Source organism: Amia ocellicauda, chromosome 5 (assembly GCF_036373705.1).
Source record: "Amia ocellicauda isolate fAmiCal2 chromosome 5, fAmiCal2.hap1, whole genome shotgun sequence".
In the NCBI taxonomy this organism is placed as follows: domain Eukaryota; kingdom Metazoa; phylum Chordata; class Actinopteri; order Amiiformes; family Amiidae; genus Amia; species Amia ocellicauda.
The window spans coordinates 38,659,754-38,674,199 of record NC_089854.1 but is presented as its reverse complement, the minus strand read 5'-3'; the positions used below and the strand labels follow the sequence as shown (position 1 = coordinate 38,674,199).

General features: G+C 38.6%; 1 protein-coding gene across 2 annotated transcripts in view; it reads left to right on the top strand.

The window, feature by feature from the left end:
* The window catches only part of plxna4 (plexin A4), a 289,182-nt gene that overhangs the window by 227,865 nt on the left and 46,871 nt on the right, over window positions 1-14,446 (top strand). For both annotated transcript variants that reach the window (XM_066705129.1, XM_066705130.1), the window contains exons 13-22: window positions 3,442-3,593; window positions 4,426-4,543; window positions 5,352-5,488; window positions 5,817-5,984; window positions 6,299-6,392; window positions 7,902-8,141; window positions 8,387-8,533; window positions 8,878-9,112; window positions 9,843-9,985; window positions 11,255-11,523. In XM_066705129.1, coding sequence (XP_066561226.1) covers window positions 3,442-3,593; window positions 4,426-4,543; window positions 5,352-5,488; window positions 5,817-5,984; window positions 6,299-6,392; window positions 7,902-8,141; window positions 8,387-8,533; window positions 8,878-9,112; window positions 9,843-9,985; window positions 11,255-11,523 — 1,703 coding nt within the window. The remainder of the gene's footprint in view (window positions 1-3,441; window positions 3,594-4,425; window positions 4,544-5,351; window positions 5,489-5,816; window positions 5,985-6,298; window positions 6,393-7,901; window positions 8,142-8,386; window positions 8,534-8,877; window positions 9,113-9,842; window positions 9,986-11,254; window positions 11,524-14,446) is intronic.

The window sequence follows — 14,446 nt, the reverse complement described above, 5'->3', positions numbered from 1 at the left end:
TATTAGTGTTCTCATCAGTTCCCATCTTTCCTGCTATAAACCACAACTAATAGTCTACTAACACAATCTGATGTTTTTTGGTTTGTGCCGGAACTGTAAAGATAACGCCAACCTGAACTTCAAACACATAAGGACTATGGACTATAGCTTGTATAGATGTAAAGATGCCTGGAGTTAAACAGTGTCTATTACTGAGGAGTCTTGTCATGGAATACACAGTCACAACACAAACACACATTTATATATAGAACTGTGTATTATTTTATGACATTCATTTATTTCACTGACTTCACAATGGGAGTCCAATTCAATTACTCCATCTATTCAACATTAAAAGAACACATTGCTGTAAATAAGTACAGTTTTAATTAGAGTATTAATTTGACATATTGTGAAAGCTGTTCTAGGACCTCTGTGCTACAGCTGCTACTACATCTGAAAAATTCAGCAGGACAGAGTAAAATCTTATGATAACAGCCAGCTTGAATGATTAAAGTGCCCTGAAGCTAACACGTGAAGTGCTGCAAAGTGTTTCTTGCTTTTCTTCTGTAAACGTGTAGGCTTCACACCGAGGCAGCCATGGAGTCGTTCAGATTCTGCATAAGCGAGTGCATGATGGGATGTGTTTAATGGCAAGTGACAGAGAACTTCCTGACTGGCTAGTGGAGTTCTGAGATTTTATTTCAGCTCTAGATGCCTCGCCAAGCTGTCAGTAGTCAGTGGAGCTCTTTCATGAAACCTGTCTGCCCTCACACACTTATAGAAAATAACATCAACTCCCACACTCCAGTCAGGCTTTATGAAAAAAAAACACCAGAGCCATCCTCTCTTTTATAAGGCAATAAATATTTTATGTTCCAGAGTTTCCTGCAACTGAGACAGCTTATCACCAAGAACACATAAATGATGTAAAGGGAACTATTCAAACAGAATGTAATACATTTTTATGTAGTAAGGGGACAGTTGCAGTATATAGACATATAGATACACCAAAAACAATTATATCCAAACATGAATAAGTAAATGCATGCGATAGGGTGCATTTAGGAATGGGTACTGCCACACGTTAATTATGCAGCTCTTCTGTCGGATATTAAAGAAAACAAAACAGGCTTGTGTACTCAATCTAATTCAGATGCCCCTGGCAAAAAACACAATTGTATATATATCTTATTTTGTTTGTCTTTGTTTTTCGTCTTGGTTAAACAGTTCTTCCTGCCATTGCTTTACAGTGGTAATGCGTGAAGCATTAGTCACAAAATTCAAAAAGGACGCTGTGACACTGAAAGGCCCCAAGTCGACATGTACACGTTGCACCGAGGGATCTTTCCTGTCTTATCGGAAACCCTTGGCAACCACACAAATAAGATATATAATTTGAAAGCGGACTTTTTCACAGTTTGCCACCCTCACAGTTTATAGACTTAAGGTCTAAAACAATGCACCATTCAGGCATCTGTGCCATGTCTCATCCCTCTCCTCATCAGGAGAGACAGGCTGTGAGCGCTGTATTGTTTAATTGGACTTGATTAACTATACATTTGAACAAATATCCAGTGTGTGTCTGAGCTGAACTCTTCACCCCCTCCTCCATAATGGAGTGAATGTGTTTTCTGGCCTCTCTCGGCATTTTAAACAAAGTATTTGTATTTGAAACTGGGCTGACTTTTTATTTAAGGTTTTTTTGTTTGATCATTCTCTGCCTCTTTCATGGGTTTTTTCACACAGATAACGCCGTTAAATATAGCGGTTTGCCATTTTCAGTGTTTACATTCTTTTATGAATTTTATTTTATTGTATGTTTTCATTTAAATTAAGTTTAAATATGTTAGCAGAATTATTAAACTTCTCTGGCCACTTTTATATTATTAAATGTATCATATCTGCAATAAATCTGCCATGACCAGTTTTTCCCAAACGCAGAGCTGTTTGAGTGTATACTATTGTGTACGTCTCAGTGCCTTAGCAACCCCTAAGAGTTTAGCATGTTAAGTCTTGAAGGAGAGCTATATCTAAGCAGTTGAAATGTTAATAGGGATTCATAAAACACTTAATTAAAGGAACAGGATTAAAGTGTCAGTGGTTTAACTCTCAAATGAGGGGTATCTGGGCAAATCAGCGAATGCCCAAGGCTATTAAAAATCTGCTGAGTTTTCTCTCTGATGGTTGTACACATTTCTCCAGTGCAGGTTGCACGGTGGAGGGCAGTACAGGAGGAAAGATTAAATAAATGTGTCTACGTTGTAAACCTGGTGTTCATGAAAGACTCCACTTGTCAGTTTTGGATCCAGAGAAATAATGTTTATATCCCCAGAGTGTAGGTGTAGGACTGATCCAGTTTGCAATGGCAGCTTGTGTCTCACTTCTCAAGATAGCACTGTATCTCAGATCAGCACTCCTGTATTTTCATCAGCATTTTGAATTAAACAAGAACATTGTTTTATAAGACATGTCACTGTTCTGCAGCTACACAATTAACAACAGACTATCTGTATGCTGGAAAATAAAGCAACAAACAAGAAAAGCTTTCATGTGGTTCAAATTAAACGTAACAATTTGAAGATGGAACGTTATTCTTTGATATCAGCAGCAGTGCTATTAGCAGCAGACAAATGAACACAATAAAGAGTTCATGCTTTAAGGTACTTTGTTGAATATTTAATACTTTTTTCATGTGTTCTGCTGCTTTCTTCACTGTGAACAAGTTACATTTTATTCAGCTTTTATTATCCTCGGTGAGACGATAAGACTGTAAGCAAATCTTGCCACTTACAGATTTTGTTTTTTTCCACAGGAGTTATTGAACTTTGAATTTGATACCTGTCTTGTTATTAAGGGACCATTAGTAAATGGAGTGCTCTAATTTCATGCTTTTTTGGTAATTAGATTGTATTTATGCATTTGAGAGACATAAACTATGAACCACACACTGAGGATAAGACAGCTCAGTTTTATACAGTACTGTCAAATGTGGAAGGCATGTGGCACAGTTTAAATCAATAAAGTTGAAAGGGACATATGAAATCATAAATTGTATATGTAAGATTCATAGTATAATTTTATCAATAGGGCTCAAAAATGTTACATGCTCAGAATGGCTTGCGCTCTCATAATTTCAAATGATCTTTGGGTTTATATAAAAATATGTAAAAAAAAAGTATAATAAAAAAAAATTATAACAACAAAGTAATTGTCACTCCGCCCTCCAAATTAATGTATTGTGATCTAGGACCCTTTTTAATTAAATTAGAGTTAAAGTGGCCACAGTTGAGTTGATTGAATTTCACAGATCAGTTTAAGCGTTGGCGAGGTGCTGTGAGCTCATGCAAACTGAAGGCGCCAGTGAACTACAATCCCAGAATAAATTTCACTCCTTTCGTCTTTGAAGTCCTGGTGGAGGGGATTATTAATATTCATTTACCTCTCTTGTGATGATTTCAGATAACTCCTCTAAGAGGTCCAAGGGAAGGCGGCACACGGGTGACCATACGAGGGGAGAACCTTGGCCTGGAGTTCAGGGAGATAGAGGGACATGTCAAGGTGGCTGAGGTGGATTGTACACCAGTACCAGAGGGTTACATCCCAGCAGAGCAGTAAGTCAAAGCGGAGCATGGATGAGCATGGCTGGGGCCAGAGGCAGTCTCACAGCGTTTCCTTTGGAAGAGTTAAAATCTGGGCTGCGTCTGTTGTCTTCCTCACAAAACCATGTGGTTAGATGGTGCATTTAGTCTTAACACTTCCAAGCAGGGCAGGGAAGTTGCAGTTGCTTTGTTTTCAACAAGTAGTGTGATGAATGTGAGAGCACTCCCCAGGCACCTGACATTTTTACCAAATTATTTTGAGCTGCTTAACTTTTCTGAATGTTATGAAAAGTACCTCTAGGCATTAAAGTCTTAAACATTGTGAAAACAATCAATCTGGTAATGAAGAGCAGACTTAGAGCATGTTTTAACCTGTAACCATTGTCTGTTAATGACCCCTTCACACATCCTGTTGTAACTTCACAATTGGAAAGATATTGCCTAAATAAGCATAATCAAAACTGTTCTGAGAAGCATATCTCTTTCTGGCTTGGTTTAATCTGTTTTCATTGGGATTAAATGCTATAAGCATAGTTTTTGCCAGTTAAACGTTTGCATAAGTCAGTTTGACAAGACATTCAGTTGTCTCTTATGTGACACAATTTAACCCGAAGATTGACAAAATAGGTTTTATTTTCTTGATTAACTTCCATTATAAATATATGCAGTGCATGCTTTATGTAACCCATGGATTGATTGATTGATAGATATAGGTAGATAGGTATATATAAAAATTAACTTTCTAAACATAAAAGTAAGAAAACAAAAAACAGTGCAACCTGAATTTTAAATATTACATTTTAAACGGAGTTGATTTTTTGGTCTGTTTTGTATCTTTTTTCAGGATAGTGTGTGAGATGGGGAAGGCGGAGAAAAGCCAGTATGCTGGGAGTGTGGAGGTCTGCGTAGGAGAGTGCAGACCTGAATTCATGGCTACGTCCTATAAATATTATTTCTTTGTGGTAAGTGGCTCTTCTGTATCATGTTTAAAGCAGCACTCAGAATAGCCATATGTAGCAGGGGTAGCAAACTCCAATCCTGAAGGGGCTGGGGAATCTCCTGGTTTTTGATCCAGCCCAGTTCTTGGCTCTTTAGTTGGTCTCGTTAAATGATTAACTGGATGAATTTCACACTTCTCTCCAGACTCTGAAATGTTCTGTGGGTGCAATATCTTGAGTAATCAACATATTTTAAGATATCTGCTATAAACCTAAAAATCTGAAAATCTTAAATAAGCCTGACTGAGGAAATACTTCAATTAATTGAGTAATTGAGAGCGCCTGTTGACACAAAAACTGGCAGACACTGCAGTCCTCCAGGACTGGAGTCTGACACCCCTGACCTACTGAGTGTATGTAAAATATATGTTTTGTATTGTAAAATGTGAGATACAAGGTTTTTCTAATTAAACTACTTCACAGGAACAGGGATTTCAAGTATTTTGGGTGCATCTGTTTATGTGGAGAAAAACAGTCTATTAAAGCTTGCTCAGCAAATAAACTATTCTGATTAATGTATAATAATATATGTAATTGTATGGATTTTTTTCTTAAACGCAAACAAATCAAATATGAGCCATTTTGAGTGGCACACTGCCAGAACAGTGTGTCAGTGTTCTTATTATCCAATTTACAAGAGAAAGTAGGGAAGTACAGCTGACAGGTACACAAATGCCTTTCAAGTGGAGAACAATTGCTTCCCACTAGACTGCACTGTTTTGGGGAGGTGCAGTTATGAATTTACTGTATGTTGTTGATGCTTTTTTCACAGGTTCCCAAGCTCCTGCACTTGAAACCTAGCCGTGGGCCCGTGTCAGGTGGCACCATTGTGAACATCACAGGAAGCAATCTTGATGCAGGAAGTAATGTATCCATCACCTTCAAGGACCAGAAGTGTATTTATCAAAGGTGATTTTCACTTATCAGTCACCGTCATCTTGTTTTCTTAATTTAGTTGAATTCCAGATAGCATTTAGACCAAAAAAAAACTACAAGTTAAAAATTACACGAGTGCATAAGAACCGTTTTGTGAAAGCTAAAACTAAAAAGTAAACCTAAACAGTCGCCAATGATCACAAATTCAATTTAATTGCGTGATGAGCAACTTTTGTTTTTTACTGGTATACAGTATTTGCCATTTATTAATATATGTGATTTCACAATGTAGTTCTTATTCCATGTACTTTGGACTGCACCAGTAAGTCAGAAAGAACTGTCATTGCTTGTTCTTTAACAGAAGGGGAGGTCAGTGGATCACGTGCAGGTCCCTGCCTTCTCTACATGGCATTGGGAATGTCAGTGTGTCTGTCAGTGTGGACCGGGCTGGCCTCCAGAAAGACCTGAGATTTGAATATGTGGAGGATCCCACAGTCACAAAGATAGAGCCAGAATGGAGCATATTCAGGTAATACAGCCTACAGTGTGTTGAGTTCCAATTATCTTTCAAATGTATGCAGCAGGATGCCTTTTACAAAATGTACACTATCGATAGACTATTCACAGTTCTGATGTTGAAGAAGGCAAATGATTCCTCTGATTCCAGGAGACGAAATCACAAACTGTGAATTATTACATCTCAAATACATGAATAACTACACTTGTATTTTGTTCTGCCATTTGACCAAGCTGATATCATACACCTTTACTGTGTATTTAATTATATTTCCAAAGTGTGGGAATTACAGTGTTGATTTTTGTCTCTCTTCTGGAATACTGTAGTGGAAATACACCAATAACCGTGATGGGAACCAATCTGGACATCATTCAAAACCCTCATATCCGAGCAAAGTACAATGGACTGGAGACTGTCAATGTGAGTATTGTCCCTGGAAGCCTGGGAACCTGGGGTGGTGGAGAGCTGAGAAAGTTAAAGATGGATTTCAGGGTCCAGGAATTCTGAGAGGTTATTGTTCAGTGTGGAAGACTTGCACAGGTTCCTGCAACAGGGGTGGCAATGTTCCCTGCAGAGGAATGGAATATGAGGCCCAGAGTGAAATAGCAAGTGTACCTTATCAAGTTACCAGAGAGCGAGCTCTGAAAAGCATGTAGCAGCAAGCCATGAAGAATGTATTTGTGGAGGATAAACAGTGATTTCCATATAAAGATATACTGATGCATATTAAACAGCAAAGTACATTATCTCTCTATTTTAGACTTTCTGGCGTATTCATATCTTCCCTTTGATCTTTTAAAAAATATTTTCAAGTAGTTACTGGTAATGCTGAAATGCATGCTTCAAACAGCTTTATCTGACATGATCTCTGCACAATCTAAATATAGTTTGCAACATTGCATTTAATGCATTTTTGGTCAATAGCAATTGAATAAGTATACAATTTGTGTGCATTTTGTGTCCAGTGATGCAAAGACATGCATAGTCTAAGGGCAGAAAAGAAGATTCATTAAAGCTAATAAAACCGTAATAAACAGGGAAAAAACATTCCCTGCAATGATACATAAGCCAAACAAATAGCATGTAAACAGTAGATGCTGTGAAAATGCTGTGTGGTATTTTTCCATAAATGTAAAGTCTCAAACAAAAAACATGGCTTTGCAAACACATTGCATAATGTAATGTAAAAATGCATCATACAATACATGGAACTAAGAATGAAAAGAAAGAGTTAGTTTTATTTCAGCTACTTCAGTGTCTGTTGAACCGTGTTTATTCAAATATACAAATTAAAACTGTTCTTTTAGAGATTGAATTGCAAATAGGTCACCAAGGGGAAATATGCCTTGTAATAAGAGTGGAGATCACACAGTCAGTTTTGCATTTTTGACACACACATTATTAAATCCTTCACATACACACTGCATGTTTATTTATCGAATACAATGAAATTGAGAAGATTCGGAATAAAAACTAATTCTAAGGGTAAGACCGATTCCCCTGATATATCCAAATTAGTTATTGCATAAGAAATACATGTACATAAATCAGAAATTAGAACAAATAACTTTGTATACACAGTTGCTCTTGCTTGGCAGACTTTGCTAAGCCATGTTGTTCATAATGCATTTTCCAATGATGAATCTGAACAGGAAACTAACGTGCCTCTCAGTGTGAAACCTCACAATATCTGTCAGGAAATTCCCATGAAACTGATCCATCAATTAACCAAAGCATTAGGTACAAGATCATTATAAGACATGTCAAATCAGTGATGACTTTCTTCAACAAATTGTGTGTCCTTTTAGAAGCACTTCAAAGTGATTCCATGCAATTCTAACACAGCCTGATTGGTTGTTTTCTCACATTTTATACTAATAGGCCATTTTGAACCTGAATTTATAACCAAGCATTCTTATTTGTTATCAGACGTGCAAAGTGCTCAGCTCAACATCAATGGTCTGCCAGGCGCCCGAGTTGGCCGTGAGCCCGACCCGGCAGAGTGAGGCCGTGGAGCGTCCAGACGAGTTTGGCTTCATCCTTGACAACGTCCAGTCAGTGCTGTCCTTGAACAACACCAACTTCATCTATTACCCCAATCCCATCTTTGAGACTTTGAGCTTCTCTGGGGTGCTGGAGCTAAAGCCTGGCTCACCAATCATACTGAAGGTTTGTGGACAAGAAGGGGCAAAAGGAAGAATTATATTCCATGAGGTTTATGTTCATACTCAGGAGATGGTATAACAGGATGGTGTGAAACTTCCTGAGCCTTATATTGAAGGAAGTCGCACGGCTTCTGCTCACAACTTCGTATGTTTTTATATCTAGACACTTTCATAATCTTTTCACTTAACTTCAATTGTCTTGAATTTTTAGGGTATCTGCTATGATTAACCTGCAAATGTCCATTTTAGGGCAGAAACTTTGTCCCGCCAGCCCCGGGGGGCAATGCCAAGCTGAACTACACTGTGCTCATCGGAGAGAAGCCCTGCACTTTGACAGTGTCTGACACACAGCTGCTGTGCGAGTCCCCCAACCTCACAGGGCGGCACAAGGTTCTGGTGAGTTCCTCTTCATCTGCAGCTCAAATTCAGCTAGTTGTCAAGAACTGCTTCCGTGTACTTATTGGTAGGTGTTGGGATGAGAAAATAACTTCCCTTTCAGTCAGCGGTTCTCAACCCTGCTTCTGAGGCAAAAAGGCACACACAAGGCAACAAGCAACCCTCTTAGATAGTCAACAAGCTTTTATGAGGGGTTTAAATCAGTATATCTTGGTTCTTAACTCCCACGGGCCATAATTTCAGCTATATTTTGTTGATGCAATTGTCCCTCCCTCCCCGATTAATGTGAATGGTCAAGCTGTTGTCCTCTTATCTGCACTCTGTAATGGCGTGCGTCTGCTCAGGCGCGGGTTGGTGGGATCGAGTTCTCCCCTGGCGTGGTGCACATCTCCTCGGACAGCCCCCTCAGCCACACCGCCATCATCAGCATTGCCAGCGCGGGGGGGCTGCTCATCTTCTTCATCGTGGTGGTCCTCATCGCATATAAGCGCAAGTCCCGGGAGAGCGACCTCACTCTCAAGCGGCTGCAGATGCAGATGGACAACCTGGAGTCACGCGTCGCTCTGGAGTGCAAGGAGGGTAAGCGCTGTCCCCACTGCCACCCCTTGGAGCAAGTTCAATTCCTATGGGAAAGAAACACCTGAGAATTTGACTTCACTGCAACAGTATCCACAGCTGTGTGCTTGTGGCAATCCTTGTAGCTCTTACGATACAATAAAATGGCAGGAAATCTATTATTATTATTATTATTATTATTATTATTTATTTCTTAGCAGACGCCCTTGTCCCGGACAAAATCTATAAATGCTGATGACGACTTAACATCTTTATTCCCTGCAGTGACTCTTGGCCAGCCAACAGCATATCTATTGTTTTAGACCTGTCTTTATTCTATATGTGCACTGTACCGCTGGCTTTCTTTGCTACATATATAATGTTCAATTCAAATGGGCTTTATTGGCACAATAAATAATTGTGTTTGCCAAAATAAACCATTAAAAATATGTAACAGAAAAGTAAACACAGATGATATTAACATCACCTATCACTTAATTAGCAGTATCTCCTCTCTCTCCCTACACTAAACATAGCCACCTCCTCTCTGTGTGTGTGTATATATATATATATATATATATATACAGCAAGGTTAGTGTAGAGATTGATATCATCATCATGCTCCTTTGGTGATGGACACCAAACGAGCATGATGGGTCGAATGGCCTCCTCTTGTTTGTAAACTTTCTTTTGTTTCTTATGATATCCCCGAGGCCTTATAGCAACTCTTCATACTTCTGCTTCTGTGTCTCAGCATTTGCGGAGTTGCAGACTGATATTCATGAGCTGACCAGCGACCTGGATGGAGCCGGGATTCCCTTCCTGGATTATCGGACCTACACCATGAGGGTCCTTTTCCCTGGCATTGAAGAGCATCCTGTTCTGAGGGACCTAGAGGTCAGTGCTGGACAGAAATTAAAATGTTGTGAAAGTGACAATGTATCTCAAATTATATCAGTTTTGTTGAAACGGAAAATGATGGAGATTTGTTCGGTATGGTTTACCATTATCGGTATAATAATTATTTTCTGTTTCATAATTAACTATTTTATTGTTTCGGTGCCAGTGGCTTGCTTACATCCAGGTTTTCTGTTCACACTTTTTGCCAGACAATTTTAAAAGAATGAGCAGAATAATTAAACTCTTAAGTGACATGACTCGGTTGGAGTTACGACCATCCTTTCTGGAAAATCTGACAGGTTTTTGCCATTAAACGTTTCTTTTGAGGATTGAGTGAGAGTTTGCTGTGCTTATTTTACATAATTTCCTCATTTTCTGTGCGTCCTTCGTCTCTGCCAGGGCTCCTTAAGTTATTTTGAAACACAGGAGGTGAGAAATGCAGGCCAGTGATCTTTAGATTTGTCAACTCCCACATGATTCTGGATGTATAAAGAAAACATGTATTCCTCTCCCTGTATAACAAAGAACTCCAACCCTTGTAGGTTTGCCATTCACCACATTTTAATGCATTCGTTTAGTGTCTCTATGGCCGTTTGAACATTGGAATTATAATGTACAACTCGGAGATAGAATGAATAGACAGAAGGGCTGAGCAAAAAAGGTTTCTAAGTGCTTCAAGTATGCAATGTATTTCCAATGCATTCACTAAACTACAACAAATGTGTACACACAATATCAATATCCCGCTTAGAATAGGTGGACAATAATCTTCAGTGAGCGAAACAGAATCAGATTTTAATATATTCTACATCAAGCAGTAGCATAAGCTCTCTGCACTTTAATCACTGTAATGTAACCTGTGCCATTACTACAACAGAGAACATCCAATTAGTATGAGTATTTTCTTTACTGAAAAGATGAGTATATTTGTATACGTTTCTTTTTTTTATTCAATATTCTGCACATGTTTATTTGCACTATTCTAGCAATTAAAACAATTTAAATTCAGGTGAGCAATCCTAAACACTGAGAAAGCTTACTCTTACATCCAGAATCTGTGGCTGGGATTTAAAAGAGGGTCTCTAACCATAAGTATTCTTAACTAAAGGTCATGCACTTCTATTTGGCAATCTCCCACCCTTTCACACATCTGTCTGAGATTCTCTACCCGATTCAGATTCTCAGCCATTTTGAAGGGTTACTTCAGTAGATGTCTTTCAGCCGTGTCACTGGAATCCAAAGTAAAGTGTTGTTCTTCCAATTCAGGTTCCCGGATACCGACAGGAGCAGGTGGAAAAGGGACTGAAACTGTTTGGGCAGCTCATCAACAACAAGGTGTTTCTGTTGTCATTCATCCGCACTCTGGAGTCCCAACGCAGTTTCTCCATGAGGGACCGGGGGAATGTTGCCTCACTGATCATGACAGTTCTGCAGAGTAAACTGGAATACGCTACAGATGTGCTGAAGCAACTGCTGTCAGACCTCATTGACAAGAACCTGGAGAGTAAGAACCATCCCAAACTGCTGCTGAGAAGGTAAGGAGGCGCATCTCCGGCAGAGGGTTCCAGTTCACTGTTCTGCTGCCCAAATGCAGTGGAGTTATTAGGATTTGTTTTGTTTCTATGGACATGGGGTGGGCAAACAGGGCCGTCCCTGGCAATGAACAGCTCGTCCGCGGTCTCTCCGGCCTACAACGCAGCTCAGTGGCTCAGAGCCGTGCAGATTTGCTCGCTGCTCATTTCCATTGTGCTCAAGCTGAGAGTTTTCTTCCACAAACATGGAGACGGCTGTCTTCCTGAGTAGCAGTGACAGCAGCATGAATTATCCCCACAGGCCCAGTGTCAAGAGTAGGCAGGGAACCGGGGATACATGTTCTAAATTATTTTATTGCCGTTTAAGGTATTTATTATTTTTTTATTTTTTTATGGGGTATTTTTATTATTACTATTGTTAACAGAAAAAAAGGGATAAGGAGTTCAGGATTTCACACATAATCTTCACCTGTTTATTGACTGTTTTGCAGTCCTTTCCAGCCATCCTATCACCACATAAAATCACTCTGCAGTTCTCTCAGATTTCTTCCCTCTGGGGAGTAAAGATTGACATGTTACTAACATGGTGTTAACATATTCCTATTCATCCCATTTCTCTCTTTTCTCCTCTTGATGCCAGAGGAGGTAGATGGGAACAGTATAGACCTATAAAGGCAATTATCATTAAGATAAATATGGCCTGTGTTAAAAACAGTCAACTGTGGCTGTGTTAGATTATGGCCTTATCATAAAGTAACAAAATTATCCATTTAAATAATTATTGAAAGAACTTTGTTTCACACAAAGCTATTAGATAATCACTCTTAAAGCCTACAATGGGTTACACTCATTTTTGTCAGATAGGTACATTGTGTAATCTTTTGTGCAGAAACCTAAGATACCTTTCCTTATAACAGAAAAGGTTTAGTATTGTAATTTTGAAAAAATATAGAAATGTTCTACTTTTATATATGCATATGTATATTGTACCACTAATATACAGTTAGGTCCATAAATATTTGGACAGTGACACAATTGGCATCATTTTGTCTCTGTACGCCACCACAATGGATTTGAAAGGAAACAATTAACATGTGCTTTAAGTGTAGACTTTCATCTTTAATTTGACTGTAGTTATATACAAAGTTGGTGAACGGTGTAGGAATTACACCCATTTTTATATGTGGACCCCCCACCTTTAGGGGCTCAAACGTATTTGGACAGACTAACATAATCATGACTTAAATTGTGAGTTTCAATACTTGGTTGCAAATCCTTTGCAGTCAATGACTGCCTGAAGTCTGGAACCAATAGACGTCACCAGATGCTGGGTTTCTTCCCTGGTGATGCTCTGCCAGGCCCGAAGCATACTGTGAAAGCAACCCAAGACTTTTTTTAAGGTGAAGACGTGTAATGTTCTGCAATGGCCAAGTCAATCACCTGACCTGAATCCAATTGAGCAGCATTTCACTTGCTGAAGGCAAAACTGTAGGCAAAACAAGCAGGAACTAAAGACAGCTGCAGTGCAGGCCTGGCAGAGCATCACCAGGGAAGAAACCCAGCATCTGGTGATGTCTATGGGTTCCAGACTTCAGGCAGTCATTGACTGCAAAGGATTTGCAACCAAGTATTGAAACTCACAATTTAATTCATGATTATGTTAGTTTGTCCAATTACTTTTGAGCCCCTAAAATTGGGGGGGCACATATAAACATGTGTGTAATTCCTACACTGTTCACCCAATTTGGATGTAACTACCCTCAAATTAAAAAATAAAGTCTACACTTAAAGCACATCTTGATTGTTTCCTTTCAAAATGATGACAATTTTGTCACTGTCCAAATATGTATGCACCTAACTGTTTTCAACCCTCTATTGTACACATTATGAAATTAAGGAGGAAAAAAACATTTTATTATTATTATTCAAATAGGTCTATATACATATTTTAGGAAAATATTTTTAGGTTTGTTACTGGAAGTAACATTATTCAATTACAGGAAGAAAAAATATATAATCTGAGAACAAAACTGCATTAATTCATGAAATGCAGTAACACTCTGGACAGATTTCAATCAGTCCTAACTTTCTGTTCTGTTTTATGTGGAATACTGTTTGGCAGTGGCATTTGTATTGGCCATAAAATCAACTCTGCTGGAAGCTTTCCATACATATTGGACAGCGGTAGACCAAACACAGACAAATAGAAACATATGCCAATGGACTCTTCCATTTCATCATGACTCAGATTGAGTGGCTTGCTTGGGTCACATTGAACAGGTACAGGTTAGTTTGCTCTACCATGTGCTGTATCATAGTTGGCTTCAGTAATTGCCTAAAGTACTGTATCAGTTCTTTCATATCGTCAACATCTAGTAGGTTGCTTTTCCATTGGGGCACCTCAGGAATGGACCTAATATTGTACCAATCCAACTTTCTGTCAAAGGCCTGCATGTGAACAGCTATTACTCAGTTTCACTGGAAGGCCTAAAAAAACGTAAAGACTTGAAAATGTAATTGATGCAATAAGATGGTATAATATGACAATGTGTATTGTTTCTCATACAATTACATTTTTTTTAATGTATTAGTCAGTATGCATAAACAACAACTAGAAGAAAATCCTATTTTACTCCTTTACTCCTGCATTGCTTATGTCTGCTAAGAAATAAATAATAATAATAATAATAATAATAATAATAATAATAATAATAATAATTAAATGTATCACTGTCATCTTCCTCACTTGCACTATTTTCTTCAGTGGGCTTAGTCATGTACTCATCTTCCTCATCACTTACCCCAAGCTCATCCTCACTTTCATTTGGGGGAATTGCTAAACTGTTCCTTTCCCTTGCCATAAAACACTGATGGAATCATTGCTATGATAATAAAACTAGCAATATAACTATTGTAACAGGTAAAA